Consider the following 23,583-nt stretch of genomic DNA (forward strand, 5'->3'; position numbering starts at 1 on the left):
TCACTTTGTAATATACAGGGATATTTGTCCTCTCTTCCCCCTTTATTTGTCACGTTTGTCATTCTTTAAATACATCTTTACTGCTATCACTTCATTATATACAGGGGGATATTTGTTGCCTCTTTCCTCCTTTATTTGTCCTATTTCTATTATATATACTCATCCAAAAATACATTCTTGCCTTGAGTTTTATTCTAACAAGTTTCAATTATTCTTACAACGTCAAATTTGCTTTTTTTTTATTACTCCAGTTCATCTTGATTATTACCCCTATTTTGTTCATTTGTGTCTAGACCTTAGAAGCCATGACTTTTATTAGTGGCTCTTGGCTCAGATTATTTCCTGTGAACTTCTAAGTGTCTCAGTTTCCTTTTTATATCATAATTATTCTCTAAGATTCTAATTCCTTTCCACAATAGTTTTATCTCCTTACTAATTATTAAACTAACAGTTCACACTTGAAACAACAGCATTTAAATGACTGATTTAAATGTTTTGCACTCGTGTTCTTAGTATCTTCTGACATTTCCCACCACTGAACTGCAAAAGTAGAAGTAGAAGAGGCCGTTTGCTGTGGCCAAAAAACTCAGCACCTAGTGGGCAGCCTTCTGGTGAGAAGTCTGGGGACTTATTTAGTCAAGCTGCAGACACAGTCTGTAGCCAGATCTGCCCTCTCAGCTGTCCTATAGCTTTACATGTCCAGCGGGAGGTGGAGATATGTCAACATAGCCTTCAAGAATCCAGAGTGACCTCTTCTCCATTATGAGGCATTCTTATTGGCTTTAAATATTTAGCATTAAATCTCAATGACCAATTTGGTATTAATAACAAGTGGCATTTATTAAGTATACACTATGTGTAAATCATTCCCAATTCATGCAAAGTAAACAAATAAGTTATATCATGTTTCTTATGTAATATAAAAAGAAAAATGTGATATCCATGGGGGTAGGGGTTATTTTGTTTTGATATTTGTATTTCCAGCATCGAGTACACGGTGTAAACACAGGAATAATTTTGATGAGAAGTCAAAAAAGCCCAAAAAATTGTTGAGAGAGAAAAATAAGGATTTATAGGAACTCTAACCAACTTAGTTTTTAAAAAAAAAAAAAGATATGCGTAGGGAATGGAAATAAGAGGGATGATTATTATAGTGAGCATGTATGTAGTGTTTTAAAGTTTGCAAAGCATTTTAAAAATGTATTACCTCCTTTGATCCTTACAACAACTATATAAGGTAGGTATTATTATTATCCTATTTTACAGATAAGGAAATTGAGGCAGAGAACCAGGAGTACAAAAGCTACTAAATATTTGAACTCAGGTCTTTCTGATTAGCAATCTCATGGTTTATCTCCTGTGACACAGGAAAATGGAGAAAAGGTAATAAGACAAAATTGAAGGAAAATAGAGGAAAGATAATAAGACCATTGTTCAGATGATAACAGAAGAGAAACAAGGCAAAAATGTTTAATTCTCTGTCAAAATTATATATGTGAAGTATGTAAATTTTACTGATAGAAGGAACTTCTGATGAGGAAACTCTACCAATACAGATCTCTAATTTGTGTAATATAAAATTTTAAAACAGAGAAGACTACAATCTGTGAACTTACAGGTTTTTTAATTTTTTTTCCCATACAATCATCTTCCTTTGTAATCCTACATATTTTATCTTTTAATTTAAAATGATTTTGAGAGGAGAACCATAGGCTTGACCAGAATACAAAAGACATCCATGAAAACAATAAATTAGTAACAATAGATTAGTAAGAGGTTGAATGACTTCACCAAGATCTTATAACCAATTTGTATGAAAGACAGAAATTGAATTTAAATGATTCTGACAAGGAGACCAGCTTAATATGTACCATGCTACATTATTTCTTGCTTTATGCATAGTAAGTAGAAAATATATGTTTTTTTAATTGAATGCAATTGTGAATAGAGAAATCCTGAGCAAAATTTCCCTTGACTGCAATTCAATTCTATGCATTCTATATCTATCTCTATGAAGAAAGACTATTATGAGTAACATATGTATCTTCCCAGTTTAATTATAAGGATTATTTTTGGGGAAAGTAAACATTTAACTGTTTTAAATCACTTAAACTTTAATAAGTTTATTGGATTTTCTAAGAATCACATAATGAGAGCCAGAAAAAAAATAAGAATAAGACAAATACTTTTTAACATGGGATAGGGCAGATAGAAATGTGAAGCACAGGGTCTCATTCAGACTGGGAAGCCTACAGACAATATAAGAGTAGAGGCATCTATACATGAAAGGGATAACCTGAAGATTCTGGGTAAATCTGAATATAGCCCACCAAAGAATATCTCTAAAAGAAGTCAGGTAACAGAAGTCAAACTCTACAGCCAACCTTGTGGGAAGGGTATGTGGAAAACTACTGGTAGAATATGATTTCTAGCATACTGAGGACAGTTTTCTCTATAGCATTCCATCACCTCTTCCCAATGCTTTCAATTCCTCTAGTCTAAAATATAAATATCAAAGGAGAGGTAACATTTAATGAAATTTATATTAAGGTGTAAATGACTAATAATATAAGGCATAATAATAAGGTATTAAATAACTAATCCTAAAATTAGATTTTGATAGAATGAAAAGGAGACAACATAAAGTCACTGGATATGTATATGGATGGAAAAAGACTAAAATTCCAGACTAGGGTATACCAAAGACAGACTTCTCTTACTTTACTTTTTTGTCTAGTTTAGTCCCAGAATAATGAGGTGCTACACGCATTCATTATTCAACATCAGTGTTACAAACTGACTTACTAGTATTGAGATGAAATCTGCTAATGATGCTATCATTATTTGCTTCCCCAGGTGGATTATGATCGAGCACAGATGGTTGTCAGCCCAACTCTGTGTGGATCTGACACTTATCCTCGGGGCCCAGTCAAACTACCTCAAAGCCAGAACAAAGTTAACTATTCCTCAAGTGGCTACCAATGTCCTTCTGGGTATCACAAGGTTCACTACCACCAGCCTGGTCACCAGACCAGCTCTCAATATGTCTCCACAGCTTCCTATCCAAGTTCCCCAAGCATCTCTTCAAATGCTTATCCCCCACCTAGTTGGGGCTCATCCTCAGACCAGCAGCCCTCCAGGGTGTCCCACGAACAGTTCAGGGCTGCTCTACAGCTTGTGGTTAGCCCTGGGGACCCTCGAGAATATCTGGATAATTTTATTAAAATAGGAGAAGGATCCACTGGAATAGTTTGCATCGCCACTGAGAAGCACACAGGAAAACAAGTTGCTGTGAAAAAAATGGACCTCAGGAAACAACAGCGGCGTGAGCTGCTTTTTAATGAGGTAAATCATGTGCCCCAAGCACTTTTCTATTATTTGATGAAAGGGTGATAGGCCCTGGAATATGTTTTCAAGAATTGGTCTACTGCTAAAAACCCAGTGATCATTCAGATGTTCTGGTTGACCAGCTTTGGAAACTGTGTTAATTGTAGCTAGAATGGGGCAGGGGTGCAGGGAAGGAGGGAAAATTAATATTCTAATCTAATCTTTAGACAACAATGTCTGGGGAATTTTCAAAGAATGGAGGGATAACTTCCTAATATGGGATGGTGGAGTCTTAGGGAAGGAGATGAGGGACCTTGCAAATGTATTAGCAGTGGGAGCATTGGATTGGGGCTCAGCCAATCATAGATTTTGAGCTAGAAGAGACTTTTGACCATGTCAGCCCCCTTATTTCACAGAGGAGGAAGCTGAAACTTTGTCCTCTGGTCACACAGACAATAAAGTAGAAGTGTCAAGATTCAAATTAAGACTATCTGATTACAAATACAGTGGTCTATCTACTATGCCAAATCCCAGCTTTGTTTTTAATGCTTGGGTGACTTTTAAGTAGCTTTCAGTTTTTCTTTCTCAGTTTTCCCTTATCAACAAAATCAAGGGGCCAGAGTAGATATGCTCTCAGGTCCCTTGTAACTCTAAACCTTATAATCCTATGAAAGAATACTCTTTACAAATGAGAAAACTGAGATTCCTTATTAGTAAAGTCACTTGTCCATTATAATGGGAAATTGTTGATGATGAGTTCTGGGTTTCCATGGAATTTCTAAAAGGTAGTTCTTTGACAGATAAATTCCTGTTAAGTAAACTTGTCTAATGTTTAGAGGTCACTCAAAGACCCTGTTTAATTAACTTATGTTTTCCCATCAGATACAATGCCTTAACAATCAATGTATTGGTCACCTTTGTCACCCAGTAGGTCTCCATCTAGATAAATGTTATTATCATTGAAAGTATTTGAAGTATTCATAGCATTCATTCATAGCATAAAATCTGCACATTATCCAATTCCTAGAAGGTATTGACTTCTTTATTCTTTTAAAGAACTTTCTCAAAAAATTCTTGGATATTAATCGAGAATCAGAAGCTATAAAATTATACAATCACACAAATAATAAATACATAAACCATATCTTTAAAAAATATCTGGAAACTGGTTTAATTATATGAATCCCATCTGTGTGGCACTGATGTGTTCACTACTACCCCCAGTTTTCTTTGTGGAAGAATAATTTTCATCATTTAATACTGCTCAGCTGAACTGCTATTTTTATAAATAGTCCGAATATATTTTATAAACAGTTCAAGAAGCATGACAGTATGACTTTATTTTATGAACCAATCACAAGATATTTCCTGTGTGACATTTAATTCCTTTCATCCATTGGCTCCCAAATCCCATAGTCCTTTCAAATTGATTAAAGACTTGTTTATTATAAGGATATTTTTTAAAAGAAAGTTTCTTAATACTGGAGTTTACTGTGTTGATTGATAGATTAGGGTGAGGAAAATAGAGTTTCCCTCTTACACATTTATAAATTTTAAAAATCTAATAATGAGTCTAATAAAAACTGCATTTAGAGGGGAAAAAATAGGATTTCAACTTTCATAAAAACAAACATGAAGGATTTGTGATTTTTATCAGTATGTGATTCTAGGGGCTCCCATTTTTGACTTAATGGATAAGTCCCAGAGAATCTCTTGATAGAGAAAGAGTTTTTGTAACACAAGTAGTAGATACGAGCAACAGGATTTTAACGCAGGTTTTCTTGGCTCCAGGTTCAAAATCACATTCATCATTCCAGGTCACCTCTTTATCAACTAACAGCCAGATCATTTCTTTTTCTTTTGAACAGGTTGTGATAATGAGAGATTACCATCATGACAATGTAGTTGACATGTACAATAGTTATCTTGTTGGTGATGAACTGTGGGTTGTCATGGAGTTCCTAGAAGGTGGGGCTTTGACCGATATAGTAACTCACACGAGGTAAGTTTATTTAGATACACCTGGGAAATTCTTTTTCATATACTTATCTTTCATTCACAAGTGGTAGTTCAATGACCAATTGTTAATGTCTTAATTTAACTCTTAAGAAATTCATAGGTAGGCACTGCATTTTGCCATCATACAACACTCCCCATATAATATATAGATAGTAAACCCCTACTGAAATATTTATTGAATTGACATTGACATGCTCTTGAAAATGATAAATGTTCAATGACATATAATATACATATTATATACTCTTCATTTTTCAATCAATAAATTAACATATTCATTATGTGATTTCTCTATGCTATGAACTGAACTAAGTGATAGGGATATCAAAATAGACAAAAGTAGTACCTGCCCTCAAGGAGATTATGCTTTAAAAATGGAAATGACATATAAAAACCTATAATACATATCGAGTAGATGATAAATATTTATAGAGAGAAAGCTCTAGAAGCTTGGGAGCCAAGAATGGCTCGCTGTCTAAAGTAGCATTTAGGCTACCTTCTTTCATAAATCCAAGGAAATTCAGAGGCAGAAACGAGAAGTATTCCAAGCATGGAGGAAGTTTTATTAATACAGTATATTAATACAGAAGTACAAAATGAGATATTTTTTAAACTATTTCAAATAAAAAATAGCAATTATAAGACCAACCATAGAATATAGTTTAGTTACAAATAAGAAGAGTGACATACACTTCTATTTTATTTTAAAACAGCCTTGAAAGATAAAGAAGTAATTTCCATCCTGTTACCTTGACCTCTTCCTCCCTTTCTAGTTTCATAAATGAAAATGGAGCTAGGAAAGTAAGCCTCAGTGAAGAGAAGATAGAGAAGTTTTGTGAAGATGGAATTATTTTGATAGATCCCTGATGAAGCACAAAAGTATGAATCATGTTGATCCTCTGTAGTTTTCCAATTTGTGACTTCCTAGCAATGAGAGGATAGTAAAATGATGGAGGATCTCCACCAATTTCACTACAGTTTCAGCTGATGGGATATTGTTGTCACAAGAGCCCTAGGACAGGGCTAGATACATACAGCAAACCCTCCTCATTCCTGAGGCAGTGTGCTCTGCAGCCTCCCAAGAACAGAGACACCTGCAAATCCTATACTTTTCCAGATCATAAATTTGATGGTCCAAAGGAGAATTTGTAAATGCAGCAATATGCAAAAAAAAGTTCTCAAATTTCTTTCCAAAAGAAACATTTTCCTCCTTTATAAACATATATTTCAGTTTTTAAGATTAAATCAGGGAAAGGTTCCCAATTAGCAGCTAATCTCTATCTTTCTCCTGATGTAGCAGATTTATCTTTTATTCTTCTCCTGATTTGCCTTTTTAATAGTCCAGAGGCCTGGGACTAAGGTAAGAACATAGTAAGCAGGCAGTTGAGAAAATGTCAAGGTGATCTTGGTACATTAAACCATGATTATGAAAATATAGCAAGTTTTTACCTTATGAATTTTGATAAATATTGATAAATTGATTGATTAGATGAAATATCATTCTCATTCCCATGAATTAAATTCTGCTTAGCATGGAGAGATTTCTAGATATATTAAAAAAAATAGTAACACTTTGAACTTCAAATATAAATTCATTGAGTTAAAGGTCTATCTTAGAACATCTTAACAGACCAAGCCTGAACTTCTGAGTGATGACTTCTAGGATGGTGATTAACAATGTAATGTAGTCAGTTATTATTATAGACCACCTGCGGACTTTTATTGTCTACTTGGAACAAATTAAAATCCCATATGTCGGAGAAAAAATGCATTAGAATGAAGATTAGGACACTTTGTACTACAATAATTTAAGACACATTTGGCTGATGCCAACATAAACGAATTCCAAAATAAATATTGGCTTTCCCTTCTGGGTAATTACCACAACTATCAAAAAAAAATTACTGCTTTATGTGCCTTTGTTAGATGTCAACACTGGCAGTTTGACTTTGCTAGGTCAGACAAAATGACCAACATGTTCACAAGCAACTAAATGAGATAAAGACTTTTTTGGTCCATTTTTCTTTCCTTCCCTTCCCCAACTCATTTATCCAAGAATATTTCCACTATGTTTTGAATGAGCTAATCTTTTAGGGTTAGGGTTACATAATCTTATATAAAACGGGATATATTTCCCATAAATTTTTTATGGGTTTTTTTTTCCCTCTCAGTCTACCCTACCTGTTACTTATGTAGCCTCAGTATATAATGACATTAACTTTGTGAAGAATTATTCAGAAACTATTTAGAATTCCAACAGTATTAGTATGGACTTTGATCAATGCCACTGATTCAAAACTATTTTCCATCGCTTTCTTCTTAAATGTTTTGTCATCTTGGTGGAGATTCACTCTTGGAAAGAATGTCCAAATCGATGAGATTATATTATCATTCATCATAGTTAACATAATAGTAGTCATGGACCACATAACAATTGTCTAATGTCGAATGAATGAATGTTAAATGGAATAATATTTTGCAGAGTTTTTAAAGCCCCATCTATACCTCAGAGGAACAACATAGGAATAGCAACAAGAGCACTGGAATGGGAATCAGTAAATTGGATTCTGATAGCTGTTTTGTCACTAACTTACTATGGGTCCTCAAGCAAATCATGTAACTTCTCTTGACAGAATAAGTGTTCTCATCTAAAAATTAAGGAATTTGAATCAAATGGTCTCTGAGGTCTTAGCCAACACTTAAAAACTTCAGCTCTGCCCAGATTCTCCCACTAACTGTATGAACTGTGTAGGGGAGATGGAGTCGATAGAGTAAGCACTCACCTGTTTCATCTAATTTAAGAAGTTCTTAACAGTTTCCATTATATTCCAGATGTTTCCTCAAATAGGTGTAAAAGTTAATTTCTTTGAGCAGTTCTCTTTGTGATCCCTTAAAACCATTTTGAAGCAACACAATTACTTCACACTAAGATATTAGTGCCTTCATGCTAGTGACTTTCCATTATTGATCATCTCCATTTTATCCTGGCTGTCTCTTATTTGTACATAATTGTTTTTATGTTCTCTTCCTCTTTGGACTATAAACAACTTGGAAGCAGGAAACTGTTTTTTGCCTTTGTATTCCTCAGCAGTAAGCACAATACCTGGTACATGATAAATACTTAATGTTTTTTGACTGAATATTAGTGACTCACAAAATTTTTCAATAATAAGGACCTGATCAAACATAAGGGAACTAAAAAGAAGAAGGAACATTATAAAAATCTAGGTTGGTGGGAAAGGGGAATGTCACGTAAGGAGCAATGGTACCAATAACAAATTCTGTAATTTTGCTTAAGGCCATCACTGATGGGAAAGTGTAATGATTCCCATTTTATAGAGCAGAATACTGATACACAAAGAAATGATTAATTCAAGTAAACATTCATGAATTTATTCTGCAAATACATGCCTAGCGTCTGTCTTTTAGTTATCTCAATGTTCTTTTCTCTTTACTAAGATGTCTCTTGGAAGCTATTACTTGTTCTACATGAGAGAGGATGGATTATTTGCTAGGCCTTAAATAAAATGGATTTGCATTAATTGCCAAATGTTTTGTTGTTGAGTACTTTTAGAGAGGTTTGCCTCTGGGACCCCATTTAGCATTTTCTAAGCAAAAACATTAGAGTGATTTATCATTTCCTTCTCTAGGTTATTTGATAGATGAGGAACTGAGGCAAACAGGGTTAAGTGACTGTCCCAGGGTTTTAGAGCCAGTAAGGGTCTAAGACTAGATTTGAACTCAGGTCTTCCTAACACCAAGCCCCATACTCTTATCTATTGTACAACCTAACTGCCCCAATTACCAAATAATCAGGAGGTAGGAATAACTTTTACTTAAGGTAGGCTTTATAGTTAAGCCTTTGAGGCCTGTTTCCATTAATGTTGGGCTGACTTAAAGACTATTGTGTGAGTCAAATCTAGTATCAGTTAATAAACATTTATTAAGTATTTGCTATGTGCCAGATGAGGCCACATTTCTTTTCTTTTCTTTTTTTTTTTTTTTTAATAGTTTTTTACTTACAAGTTATATGGATGGGTAATTTTACAGCATTGACAATTGCTAAACCTTTTGTTCCAATTTTTCCCCTCCTTCCCCTCATCCCCTCCCCCAATACATGTTAAATATGTTAAAGTATAAATTAAATACAATATAAGTATACATGTCCTAACAGTTATTTTGGTGTTCAAAAAGAATCGGAGTCTGAAATAGTGTACTATTAGCCTGTGAAGGAAATCAAAAATGCTGGTGGACAAAAATAGAGGGATTGGGAATGCTATGTAGTAGTGCTTAGTCATCTCCCAGAGTTCTTTTCCTGGGTGTGTGTAGCTGGTTCAATTCATTACTGCTCCATTGGAACTGATTTGGTTCATCTCATTGAGGCCACATTTCTTACTAATTAACTGGAATACGGGTAAACCTGTCAATTTGATTTTGCTTAAAAGGTATCCTTAATCCTTTAAAGTTATTTCTTTAAACATGATTTCTTTTTTTATAGGATGAATGAAGAACAAATAGCTACAGTCTGTTTATCAGTCCTGAGGGCCCTTTCTTACCTTCACAATCAAGGGGTTATTCACCGAGACATAAAGAGTGACTCCATCCTTCTGACAAGTGATGGCCGGGTAAGGGATAAAGATTTTTCTTACCTTAAGTAAAAGCACACAATTAAATATAAATCATCAGCTGTGGACATCAACCTTCAGTAGACAGCTTTTCCTGAGATACTTATTTTTCTGACTCTGAACTTCCTAACTATACTTTTGTCTCACATCTGCACATGCTTTAAGAAGAGGGTCATTATGATCATAATCATCTGCTATGATCATAATATCTGAAAATGTCTTCCCATCCATCAGCTTAAGCTAAAGCCTAAAATTAAAGTGCATTTTCTTTTCTTGAACAGTGAGTGAAGAAACTCAGGGAGTGTAGAAACTTCATTTTCCCCTTCCTGCTTCAATCCTAACAAAAATTAGCCATCCTCCACTCTTGGGAATTAAAATATCTTTTGTGACTCTTTTCCAAATTTAAGTGAAAGCTTAACCTAATTGTCTGTCTTGGCTCTCCAAGGGATTGAAACTCAGCTATTGTTGTTATTTCCATAGGGGTTATGTTATGTGCTTGGACAGGTAGTTATGGCAGCCACTTCATACATTCCCTCTGTATATCAACTGCTTTATACTTTAGAACATTACTACACAGAAGTGAAGGGAAAAAGAAGAGCTGAACCCTCAAAGGGAATTTAGATTAACAGAATAATGTAAAATGGAATTTGACCAAGGTGGTCTACTTAACCCCTCTCCTACCACTGAGGACCATGGTATTGATGATAAATGGAACAAAAACTTCTCTCAAAGGTTAATTCTTTTTCCTAAAGGTAGCATGGTCATCATTGTCTGAATATCTTGGCATTGCATTAGACTTCTTTCAGAAATGATTCAGAGAGTCAAGGGGAATCTAGAGAGCTGTGTTTCATTGAATGGCCTTGCGATGCCCTTCTAGCTAGATCTTTCTTAGTTAGAAAGAAAAAAGAAAGGGGAAAAAAGATTTATTTGCAATAAAAATTTTTTAGCATTTTTCCCACCGCTTTTTTTTAACCATTTTCTCATGTGCTCACAGCTGGGAGCTATGGGAAAATAGTTTAAAAAAAAAAAAGGTGGAACAAAGCAAAAAATTATTACTGCAGATAAGTTTTTTTTTTCTTTCTACTTATTTCATGCTCATCACTGGGGAAATAAAGACAAACATTTCATATTCTTTGTTCTCAACAAGCTCATATTTTATCAGAAATGTTAGTTGTATATGGAGTCTGAAGAATTACATTCAGTGAGTTTTTACTAGGTGACAATGAGGACAAAAAGCAACAACCATATTAGAGTTTGAATACCACTTTGTTTGCATAGTAGTTTTCATATGCTAACTCATATATACTTCCCAACAATCCTATGAGGTAGAAGCAATTTTCCATATTTTTCAGTGATCTTGAACCTTACTTCCATTTATACTCTGCAATCTAGTGAAACTGGCCTCTTTGTGGTTCTTCACATAAAATCCTCCATCTCCTCCTGACTTAGCATTTTCACTGGCTGTCCTCTCCACCTGGGATGCTCCCTTCCTTATCTGCACCTCCTGTCTTCCCTGACTTCCTCTACTAAAATCCTGACTTCTACAAGCTTTCCTCACTCCCAGCCCACTGCTCTTTCTTAGGTAACTGGTTAGAACCATAAACACAAGTAAAGGCCATTCCTAAGTGGTCTTTGCCTAACAAGCTGCCCCTTTTCATTTTAGTAAACATTCCCATTCATCCAAGTTTTCTTAAATTAGATGGGATTCTTGAATAAAAGATGCTCTCCTAAATGGAAAAGTTGTATAACTGTATCATGACTAGAAAAAGGGACATCTAAGAGGCAATACAACTTTCTTTTAGGACCTACATACAATGCTTCATTATACTCATTACTTGGGTACTCATTATCTGTATTGCATATTTATTCAGGGATATGTTGTGTGTAATTATCTTTTTTTAGAAAATTGTCTCTTTTATGTACTCAGATGAGCAATAGATATTGAAAAGCTCTTATGTTCCTACAATAGAAAAAATGATCTTGGCTTTCAAAATTTGTAGTGATTCCACTCATCTCCCTTCTATTTGCCATGGAGAACATGATTAGGCTTCAGGCATCTTGAAGCCTAGAAAGAGAAATCTACATTAAAGAAATTACTCCTGATGGTAGGTGAGTTTTTGGCATTCCCTTTGTTCAGATATTTTATAGATCCTGAAATTTACAATCAGAAAGAGAAAAGAGAGACATTATTTGTTCCCTTAAGGATCTGTTTCTCATCTTTCCAATCTACAGGCATTTTCTTTTTCTTTTCTTTTTTGTTTTACCATTATTATTACTTTATTTAATATTTTTCCCAATACATTCAAAACAATTTTTTACATTTGTTTTCAAAACTTTTCAGTTCCATATTCTTTCCTCTATCCCCACTCCCAGCTCCCATTAAGGAACCCCCAGTGAAGTTATGCAAAACATTTCCATAAAAGATTATGTTGTTAAAAAAAAAATAGATTTCACATACTAAAAAAAAACCCTTCAAGAAAAATAACATGAAAGAGAGACAAAGACAGATATATAGAGAGAATGCTTCATTCTTCATTCACACACAATCAGTTCCTTCTCTGGGTATGGATAGAATTGTTCAGCATAAGTCCTTTAGAATAATCATGGATCATTGTATAACTGAGAATAGCAAAGTCATTTACAGCTGATCATCAGAAACATTGCTATTACTTTGTATACAGTATATTTCACTTTGCTTGAGTTCATTAAGGACTTTCCAGGTTTGTTCTGGAAATATCCTGCTATTTCCCATAAAACAATAACATTTAATCATAATTACATGTGATAATTTATTTAGCCATTTTCTAATTGATGGGCAACCCTCAATTTCCAGTTTTTTGCCCTGAGAAGAGAGCTGCTATAAATATTTTTATACATATAGGTCCTTTTTTTTTTTTTAATCTCTTTTGAGATTTTTGCCTAGTAATGGTATTGTTAGTCAAAAGATATGCATGAATTTATAGCTTTTTGGGCATGGAGCCTGTCTTTTGATCATTTATCTATTGGAGCATGGCTCTTATTATTTTTTTTTCCATAAATTTGATTCAGGTCCTGTGAAGTCCTGGTTAGCACCCTGGATGCCTTAGAATCAGCCCGAGTCAGAATAAGCAAAAGTTCTAGGTCTTTATTCTTGGTCTTTAGGGGGAGAAGTGAAGGGAATGGACACAAGCTCTCCACGACCTCCCTTCTCCTCCACAGCCAAAGTGACTCTGGATTGTCTTATTCCACACCCTAATCCCTCCTACAATTCTCTGTATACACCAAAAGATCGAGCCAGCACAGAATAGTGGGAAGAGCCATTTTCCAAGCATATGCTAATAGAGTATTGTCCAATCAGTAATTAGTCTGAAGTGCTCAGTTGTCTGATTCCAGTGCACCTGCTCAGAGTTTCAGACCTTTACAAGGTCCCTCTATGCTTGAGAAATGAGATGTTATTCAGAGAAACTTAACTTCACAATTCCTCCTATAATACTATTGCTAATTGTATTTCTTTCCGCCCCCATTTATTCTATTCTCTCTCCTTTCACTCTATCTCTCCTATTTTGCAGCTGACCACTCCTTCCCTTAATATGCCCTCTCCTTAATAACCCTTCCCCCTTCCCATATCCCATTCCCCTCTTACTTTCTTAAAGGGTAGGATAAATTTATACATTTATATTGAGTGTCTATGTTATTTCCTCTGAGCCAGTTCTGGTGAGAGTGAGATTCACTCACCCTCTCTTCCTCCTCTTCCCCTCCTCTGCTTTATCTTGCCTCTTTTTTATGGCAGATAATTTATATGATTCTACTTCTTCCTTTCCTTTTCTCATATTCTATTCTCTTTCCCCTTGATTTAATTTTTTTAGATATTATCCCTTCATAGTCAACTCACACCTGTTTTCTCCATCTATATAATACTCCTTCCAACTGCCATAATAATGAGAAAGTTCTAATTAGTCACAAATATCATCTTCCCATGTAGGTATGTAAATATATAAACTTTATGAAATCCCTTATGATATTTCTTTCCTGATTATCTCCTTATTCTTCTTCTGAGCCCTATATTTGAAAATCAAATTTTCCATTTAGTTCTGGTTTTGTCATCACTAATTCTTGAAAATCCTCTTTTTCATTGAATTTCCATCTTTTTCCCTGAAGGATTATATTCACTTTTCCTGGGTAAGAGATTTTTGGTTGTAATCTTAGCTCCATTGCTCGTCAGAATATCATATTCCAATCCCTTTGGACCTTTAAAGTAAAAGTTGGAAAATGTTGTGTTACCCTGACTATGGCTCCATTATATCTGAATTGTTTCTTCTTGGATGCTTGCAATATTTTCTCCTTGACTTGAGAATTCCAAAATGTGGCTATAATATTCTTGGAAGTTTTTATTTTTGGATCTTTTGGGAGGTGATTATTGGATTCTTTCAATTTCTATTTTATCTTCTGGTTCTAAAATATCAGGATCATTTTCTTTGATAATTCCTTGAAAGATGATGTCCAAGCTCTCTGCTTTTATTGTGACTTTTAGGTAGATCAATAATTTTAAAATAATCTCTTCTGGATCTATTTTTCAGGTCAGTTATTTTTTTTTTTTCCAATGAGAAACTTCACATTTTTGTTCTATTTTTTTCAGTTTTTTGATTTTATTTTATTTGTATCTTGATTTCTCATAAAGTCATTAGCTTCCATTTGATAAATTCTAATTTTTAAGGAATTATTTTCCTTTATGGGCTTTTGTATCTCCCTTTCCATTTGGCTAATTTTGCTTTTTAAGGCATTCTTCTTATTTGTTTTTTGTATTTCCTTTTACGTCACTTTCAATTCCTTTCCTAATTTTTTTTTCTCTCTCTCTTACCTGATTTTTAAAATCCCTTTTGAACTCTTCAATGTCCTGAGCCCAATTCTTATTTTTCTTGAAGACTTTGGATGTAGAAACTTTGACTTTGGTTTCCTATTCTCAGTATGTGTTTTGTTCTTCCTTGTAACCGTAGTCACTATCTGTGGTCAAAAATTTTTCTATTGTCTGCTCATTTTTCTAACATATTACTCAAGTTTTTATTCTTTGTTAAACTAGGGTTCTGTTTCTAGGGTGGAGGGTGGATTGTCCCAAGTGACAAGAGTCTTACTCAGCTGTTTTCAGAGTTCCTTTTAGAGACCTGATCATAAGTTCTCTTTTCTGCCCTGGAGCTATTAGGAGTGTCCTGGCCCCATTGTAGGTATAAGAGCTATTGTACTAAAGTAAAGTCTGTCTGGGCTCAGAGGTCTGGAACCCACTAATATTGCTGCTAATTCAGAGGTCCCTAGACTCCCTGCTTTACTGACCATGGGGCAGGGCTAGGCCGGAGCTAGGAAAGGGGTTTGGGACTGTGCTGGTCCGGCCTGCATGCTGGACTCCTACCCCAGTAGGGCAGGATAAGTAGACCTTTCCTACTGACCTTCCAATTTGTCTTTGGCCGGAATATATTTTATTCCACTTTTTGGGATGTTCTGATGCTTTAAAATTTTAAAGTCATTATTTAAAGGAATTTGGAGAGGTTTGGGAGAGAAGTTGGGAAAGTTCCTGCCTTTCCTCTGCCATCTTGGCTCCTACAGGCATATTCTTTAGAATTAAGTTTTAACCAATCCACACTTGTTAGTTATTGCAGTGTGCTTGCTGATCACTCTAATAAGTGATAGACGAAATTAAAAGATTCAGCTAAAACACTGCTCTTATCCTCTTAAATCTCAAAATCTATGAAGTGAAAAATATATATGTGTGTGTGTATATAGATAGATAGATAGATAACAGTAACATAAAACTTATAGAATTATAAAGAGATGTTTAAAACAAAATGCTGGGCAAAGTCAGACAAGGAAGAATGGATTTAACCAACAAGAGATCAAGAAATCAGTCAATTTGAAAGTATTTAATTAAGTGTCCACTATGTGCCAGATATTGTGCAAAACTGAGAATGCAAAACCAAAAATAATAAGGCCCCTCCCTTTAAGGAGATTATAATCTTGTGAGGAAGGAAGACTTCATGGAAGAACTGGTATGTGAGGTAAAGCTCTAAAGAATGAATCACTTCTCAGCCTTTTGGCTAAGATCAAGAATAGAATGAGAATTAGTAGGGAGGATATTCATTTCCCCTAATAAACTGCATGCTCCTTTGACAGCAGGAGCTGTTTTTTTCTTTCTTTGTATCCCCAACACTTAACACAGTACCTGGCACATATTAGGAATTTAGTAAATAATTATTAACTGATGACATTATTAGATGATGAATAGTTAATTGTCTTCAGAGCATTAAAGTTCTGATTGTTTTTAGAGCAAGATTATTGAATCTTTTTTTATTTTCCCTTCATATACATAATTGTAGAGTTAAGAACATAATTTGAAAAGAAAATCAGTATATATGTATGTGTATGTATATATAAATGCTTTGGAGACATTTTTTATCCTTAGATTCTCTTTATTCACTATTCCATTTTTCTACTGAAGATGACATTTTAAAAGAAAATCAGATATATATTGAACATTTTGCACTGTGCTAGGCACAGTAAAGCAGATGAAACTATATAAATATTGAAACAAAATGACAAATCATTGAATTTTTTATTTTATATCTTGATTCATTAATGTCTATATGGAATGGCAGATAGAATGGTCAATTGGGGTCACATTGTTGCATCTATTCTTTTTCCAGATAAAGTTATCTGATTTTGGTTTCTGTGCCCAAGTTTCCAAAGAAGTCCCAAAGAGGAAATCACTGGTTGGCACTCCTTACTGGATGGCACCAGAGGTCATATCTAGACTACCTTATGGAACAGAGGTAAGGGGGGAAAATGTATCCTTTCTGGAGCCATGAAATACATGAAACCATTTGTGCATTTTATAAGGCCAGGAAGACTGCGAGAGTTCAATAAATGTATACATATACACACATATACTATGCATGTAAACATGTGCATTATGTGTAGGTTTATATGTATATATGTGTATTATATGTGTAAATATACATGCCTGTTTGGTATACATATATTGATATCTTCCTTCAGAGCCACAGAAGGAAACTTTTTCTCACTGGGTTTCATTACTCTACATTCATATCTCATTTTTTTTCTTCCAGTTAAAAAAATGGCATCCCTCCCCAGTTATATCATTTACTTTATTTAGAAAGGTAACATAGCATAAATAAGAGAGTAGTCAGGGGGAACTGGGTTCAAATTCTTTTCAAACATTTATTAATTGTATAACTCTGGATAATTCACTTAATCTTTCACCTCTCTATACTTCAGTTTCCAAAATGGAGGGGGAGGATGTGTGAGAAGAGACAGAGCATCATCCTCTAAAGTACCTAACATGTTTAAATCTATGATCCTACAATCATAATTGAGCCTGAATTATGTTTGGCTATTTTCTAAAATTCAAATCTACTCTCAAAAAAATAACAATTTTTCTATCACAGTTACCAAGTTTTGTTTGTAGAGAGGTGTCCAGATTCTCAAGGAGTCTACACTGAATGAGTTATATCCCATTGTAATTTATAAGATAGATTGTGAGGGGGAGGGAGAGGGAAATCAACCTCATTGCTGTAGACTAACTGTGAAGACGTGGTAAGAATAACTGACCTGAGCAAATGGACTGAATAAACCCTAAAGATAGTGAACATTTCAGCTTGTATAACCTTGGATGATTTACTCAATTCAGCTTTTTAATCTTGGCCCTGAGATATAACTTGTAAATGTAGGCAATTGTATAGGTTATGATAGTAATATATCAGAAGATAAGATGTGACAGTAACTGGAAAATGATAATGTGGTTATTTCATTCCTATTGTTCAAACTTTCATTTCTTTAACCAGAAATAATTGTGTGTTATCTGCTTATTCTTCTCTCTGTTGCCTGAAACTGGATTTAGCTAGCTGCTATATATTCTGGTTTTAAAGACAATATAGAGCCAAAATGTTCCTCAAAGAGAAAGTTTTGCCAAAACATCTGAACTTCTGGGTTTTTCCTAAACTTCCTTTTTTTAATTATTAAAGAGTTGTATTGAAAACTTAATTTTAACATTAATGCAACCAAATATAATTTGGCAAAGGGCAAAATCTTTTTCTTTGTATTTAATAGTATAGGGGACTTCCAATGAAGAAACTCTCTCTACTAATAAAGACTTGCAAATGTCATGCACAGTTTTTGGGCACTGAGACATTAAGTGAATTGCCCAATCATATAGCTAGCATATGTCTGAGATGGCACTTGATACCAGGATTTCCTTATTCTGAAGTTAATTCTCTGTCTACTATAATATACCATGTTTTCTCTCCTATTACATTAATGAACTATAATTTTCTCTATTTCTTAGCATTTAGGTTGTTTTTCAGTTTTTTTCTCAGTTTCTCAGTACATGTAATGTTGATGTAAAAATCCTCCAAAAGATAATTCTTTTTAATTTTGTTTTTCAACAATATTTTCAGGTTCTGTTCCTAACAACGTAATTATTAGGTTAAAAGCTATGATTACTTTTTTAAATGGGAAATGTATGCTGACATATTGCTTTCTAAAATGATTCTGCAACTTGTAATTTCATGCATAATGATTGAGTATACCCAGTACTTCACAACCCTGCCAGTATTGAGTTTTGGTGATTTTAATTATTTTTGCTAAGTTGGTGATTATGAGGTAACTCCTTAAAGTTATTTCTTATATACAATTCTTTGATAATAGACTAAGATTTTCCAAAGAATAATTCATAATTTTGTATGTTCTGCTTTGAAAATTATGTTTTCAAATCCTTTGACTGTTATTCATATAAGTCTAATGTTGAAAGCAAATTATTAAGTATCAGAAATGTATTCTTTAATGTGATATAATGCCATTCTGGACAGCAATTTGGAACTATGCCCAAAGGCTATAAAACTATATACCCTTTGACCCAGCAGTGTCATTACTGGCTCTGAATCCCAAGGAAATCATAAAGGAGAGTAAAGCACCCACATGTGCAAAAATGTTTGTAGCAGCTTTTTGTGGTTTCAAAGAAGTGGAAAATGAGTAGATGCCCATCAGTTAGAGAATGGCTGAATAAGTTATGGTATATGAAATTAATGGAATATTATTGTTCTATAAAAATGATAAACACGCTGACTTTAGAAAGACTTGGAAAGATCTTCATGAACTGATGCTGAGAGAAATAAACAGAACCAAGAATACATTGTACACAATAACAGCAAGAATGGTCAATGATCAACTAGGAAAGGCTCGGGTTCTTCTCAGTGATTCAGTGATCCAAGGCAATCCCAATAAACTTTGGATAGAAAATGCCATCTGCATCCAAAGAAAGAACTATGGAGATTAAATGTAAATCAATACATGCTATATTCACTTCTTTTTTCTCTATCTTTTTATCTCCAATGTTTTTTCTTTTTGTTTTGATTTTTCTCTCCCAACATGATTCATAAATGTATATCTAAAAAGTTAATATATATGTGTAACCAGAAAAATAATTAATAATAAAAAAGTGACACTATTAAATTTTCTTTAGTCTGTTAATAGTAATGGAAGTATAAGTATCTTATAATTTCATGTTTACATACAGTATTTTAAATACAGTTTTAGAGAGATCTTAAGTAGGTTGTTAAAGACAATCTTTTTTTATTTTTTGAAGATTTACTATGTGGATCATTCATCCACCTGCAGGTAGTAAAAAGATTCTAATGAAAAGAACAAACTTTAGAATGATAATAAATACAACTGCATTTGTAAAACACTGAAGAGCTCTGCTTCCTTACCAGGCCAACCAGAATACTCAGTGAGAAATTAGATTTTTCCTTTTGATAAACTGATAACTTAATTGAAACCTCTGTCTAGAGATTTATGCTTTTTTTAAAATCTCCCTTTTAAGTTATTATTGAATAAAATAATTCATGAATCATTTATGAATTACTTGGTTTCTTAGGTACAATATGTACTTCACAATGACCATTTCCCCTTCAATATTAACCTATAAACTCCATAAAACAGGTGGATATCTGGTCACTTGGCATTATGGTTATAGAAATGATAGATGGAGAGCCTCCTTACTTCAATGAACCTCCACTTCAGGCAATGCGTAGGATTCGTGATAACTTACCTCCAAGAGTGAAGGACTTACACAAGGTGAGGATTTGTCTGTTTTATTCAAAAAGTTGATAATTAAATGTACCTTTGGCATTCTGAGACACAGATATTGCTTGTAAACAGTTATCAACTACTCTACTTATTTTAACTTGTAATTGATTTATTACTTAGTATAAGATTCTAACATCTTAGGAGCCTCAGAGATCTTGTAGTTTAATCTCTACCTAAAGTATGAATATTCTTTTAAATTCATTTTTTGTATGTCATTATTTTCACATATCCTTTTTTCCCTAAATTGACTGAATCAGAATAAATGATTCCTAGTTATGAAAAGCAATGCCCTTTTGCTTATATTTTTCCATCAGGGTTATTTCCTAAAATTAAATAAGTTAACTTTTTGATGACATACTTAAGAAACCAATTTACTGAACTCTGATAAGTCTCTGACTTAGAGTCATAGTGTAAGGGAAAGAACCACTATAGTATAAGGAAAAGAAATTCTAAAGTTAGAAATAGACAAAAGACTTGGATTAAAATTTTGGATCTGGAAATTACTAGTGATGTGGTTTTGGTCCAGTGAATTATCCCTTTTCAACCTCAGTTTCTTTATTCATAAAACAGAGAGAGTAATAATTTGATTACTTACTTCACCAGGTAGTTGTTTGAATCCCATCAGACAATAATGTAGGCAATGAATTTTTTTTTTTTTAGCCAAGAAGGACTTTGTAAAAATCAGTTGTGGGGATGATGATTTACATTATCTTATTTATGATGTCTATCACATTACAGATTTCCTCAGTGCTTCGGGGGTTCCTGGATTTGATGCTGGTGAGGGAACCTTCCCAGAGAGCGACAGCACAAGAACTCCTCAGACATCCATTCTTGAAATTGGCAGGCCCACCTTCGTGCATTGTACCGCTCATGAGACAATACAGACACCGCTGAATGGAAGGGCCCGTGGTAGAGATCTGAAGGAGGACTTCTCACAAGTGATTTGAGAGAGAGGATGGGAGCCATGGGGAAGGACAAACCACCTGTCCTTTCCAAACCAATACTTAAGAAATGATCCTAGGGATTCAATCCAAGGAGATACTCCCTGGAGGTCAGAAGCTCAATAGGAGCCTTCTTTTGTCACTACTACTAAAACAGGCATCCATCTACTGACATCTGTTGTGATCCTTTGGAGCACAGTGTTCGTATTCATCCTTATTTTTTTGAGCCCTTCAGCCAGCAAACCTGAAAGACTCTTTACAGGCATTTTTTGGAAAAGGTAATAATACATAGCACATATAGGCTAACCCACAGGAGTTTGCTCCAAGAGGAAAAGTACCCTCTATTTCTATTTTGGAACAATAATTTTCTGGCAAAAGAAAAAAAAGCACTTTTTTTCCTGAATTGTAGCAGTGTAATGTATTTTGCAATGAATTTGTAATTTTCTGTACTATACTTTTGATAATTTATAGTTCTTTGATGTCAAGTAGCCATTGTATTAGTTGAAGTAATATGTGTAACTTAGCAGGAGTTTGAACAAAGTCTTTCCTACGTTTTTTAACCCTTTCAGAGGACAGAGAGTTCTTTAGAATCCTGGAAGAATACCTATCACCTTCAGCTTTAGTAGACTATCCTTCTTAATTTAAAAAAGTATTTTATGTGGTAGAGAAAGGTGGGTGGGTGGGGGTGGAGATAATAGCACACATTTTATGTTTTCTCACCGGAAAAAAAAATGAGACCTGTTTTCCCAGTAAAAGCTTCTTCTTAGGAGCTAGTCTTACATTTGGAGACATGGTCATTCTTCCAGAATATGAGGAGTGAACCCTTTAGTGCACTGAAGCAGGAATTTGCTAAGAGATCCCCCTGTATTCTGAAAAATGGCTTTCCCAAGTGACCAGCTTAACTACTTAAGAGGTATTTCTACACTAGGGAAAATCAGGCTCATTTCTAAAAACTGAGCTACTACAAATAAGCTAATGAGATTATTTCAGTTTCAGAAAGGAAAAAGAGAAATAATAAAGGTAGAAGCTCTACAATTCCATTAATTTATCACTTGCTTTAAGACCTTTGCTTTCATTTACTCTACTTTGATTTGTTAAAGGAGAGATGAAAGGATTGATTGGTGTCTACTAGCAATAAGGCAGATCCCTCATTTCAAATCTGTTGACTTTGTACCACAGTATTAATCTCTATTGTTTACATAGATGGAAGTCTGAATTGATTCTTCACATGATGGAAGTCTGAATTGACTCTAAAGGTCAATTTACCACAGGGGGTATTTTACCAGTTATAATCCGACTTTTCCTGTTATCATGTTATAATGTGTTTCTGACATAGAAAAGTTGTGCTGCTGTCTAGACCTTCTTGAATGTTGATAATTGAATGACTACTACAATAAATTTTGTGTTGCCTGTTGGATACCTTGCATGTTAACTGTAGGCCTATGTAGGTATGCCTTTAAAACTTTGGAAGTGCTACATTATCTTTATTAGTTCTTCATTATATATCAGACAGAAGCCATTCTTTACCAAATAGAACAACCAGAAGCTTTCTTAATTACTTCAAGTACTATTACACATATGAATTTAGATTTGGAAAAACAAAAAACAACTATCTCTGGTTGCTCTAGGTATCATTAAGGTTTTTTTGTAATTAATAAGTTTCTAATTGTTTGTTATATTTAAAGAAAAAATAATTAAGATGACCTGCTGCTCTTTGGATTTCCCTAAGGTATTTTTGTTTGTGTTTATTATTTGTTTTTGCAAGCAGAAGGAGATTCTCTGTGGTAAATAGGATTAAAAATTTCATAAAAATCAGCAAAAATGTGTTTATGCAAATATACACATATTTATAAAAGTATGTGAGATTTTAAAATCCAAAGCATAAATACTAGAAAACTAAGGCCTGGAGTTTCAAGTGAAAAATTGTCTTAATCAAACCAGGAATATATACATGTTTAAGAAAATCTTTTTAATAACCAGAATAACTGCTAATGACCTTTGCATAAGATAGTAAATTTTGGATTCAAAACATTTTCAACAGTGTAATGAAAAATTTTCTGTAATTTTCTTATCACTAGATATTTTTTTAAAGTATTCATTGAGTTTACTGAAAGTTATTGTAGCTTAAGAGGTTTTGTGAGCACCAACTATTGGCAGAAAACTGCATTTGCAAATAAAAATAAATGTTTGCATTTTCCCCATTATGGTTTTGGAGCCTATACTATTTTCCTAAAATGGAAGATCTTTGAACAAGGAGAACATATCCATTCATGGTCTTAGAGAAGGAAAATGAACATTAATAGTAATGGGTAACTCATGAAAGAATACATATTACCATTTGTGATTACTAGCTACCATGTCAGCAAGAAAAGGGAATATGTAATAATTTGGTTCAAAATAGAGATCCATACAGACTCTATCTTATTCAACGACCGTGGAATCATTAGAAAGGAGAATTTTCTCAGGGGAACACATTAGAAAAATCATCACAGAAAAGTAAATTAGGTTGTTTGTGTTGTTACATATCTATATCTCTCATGTTT

General features: G+C 33.9%; 1 protein-coding gene across 7 annotated transcripts in view; it reads left to right on the forward strand.

Moving 5' to 3' along the window:
- Nucleotides 1–23,241, forward strand: part of PAK5 (p21 (RAC1) activated kinase 5) — a 455,979-nt gene extending 432,738 nt beyond the window's left edge. For all 7 annotated transcript variants that reach the window (XM_051975927.1, XM_051975928.1, XM_051975926.1 and 4 more), the window contains 6 exons: nucleotides 2,857–3,345; nucleotides 5,196–5,329; nucleotides 9,845–9,971; nucleotides 16,640–16,765; nucleotides 19,953–20,087; nucleotides 20,838–23,241. In XM_051975927.1, the coding sequence (XP_051831887.1) occupies nucleotides 2,857–3,345; nucleotides 5,196–5,329; nucleotides 9,845–9,971; nucleotides 16,640–16,765; nucleotides 19,953–20,087; nucleotides 20,838–20,993 (1,167 nt within the window). In that variant the 3' untranslated portion in view covers nucleotides 20,994–23,241. The remainder of the gene's footprint in view (nucleotides 1–2,856; nucleotides 3,346–5,195; nucleotides 5,330–9,844; nucleotides 9,972–16,639; nucleotides 16,766–19,952; nucleotides 20,088–20,837) is intronic.
- Nucleotides 23,242–23,583: the final 342 nt, after the last annotated feature.

This window comes from Antechinus flavipes, chromosome 2 (assembly GCF_016432865.1).
Source record: "Antechinus flavipes isolate AdamAnt ecotype Samford, QLD, Australia chromosome 2, AdamAnt_v2, whole genome shotgun sequence".
Classification (NCBI taxonomy): domain Eukaryota; kingdom Metazoa; phylum Chordata; class Mammalia; order Dasyuromorphia; family Dasyuridae; genus Antechinus; species Antechinus flavipes.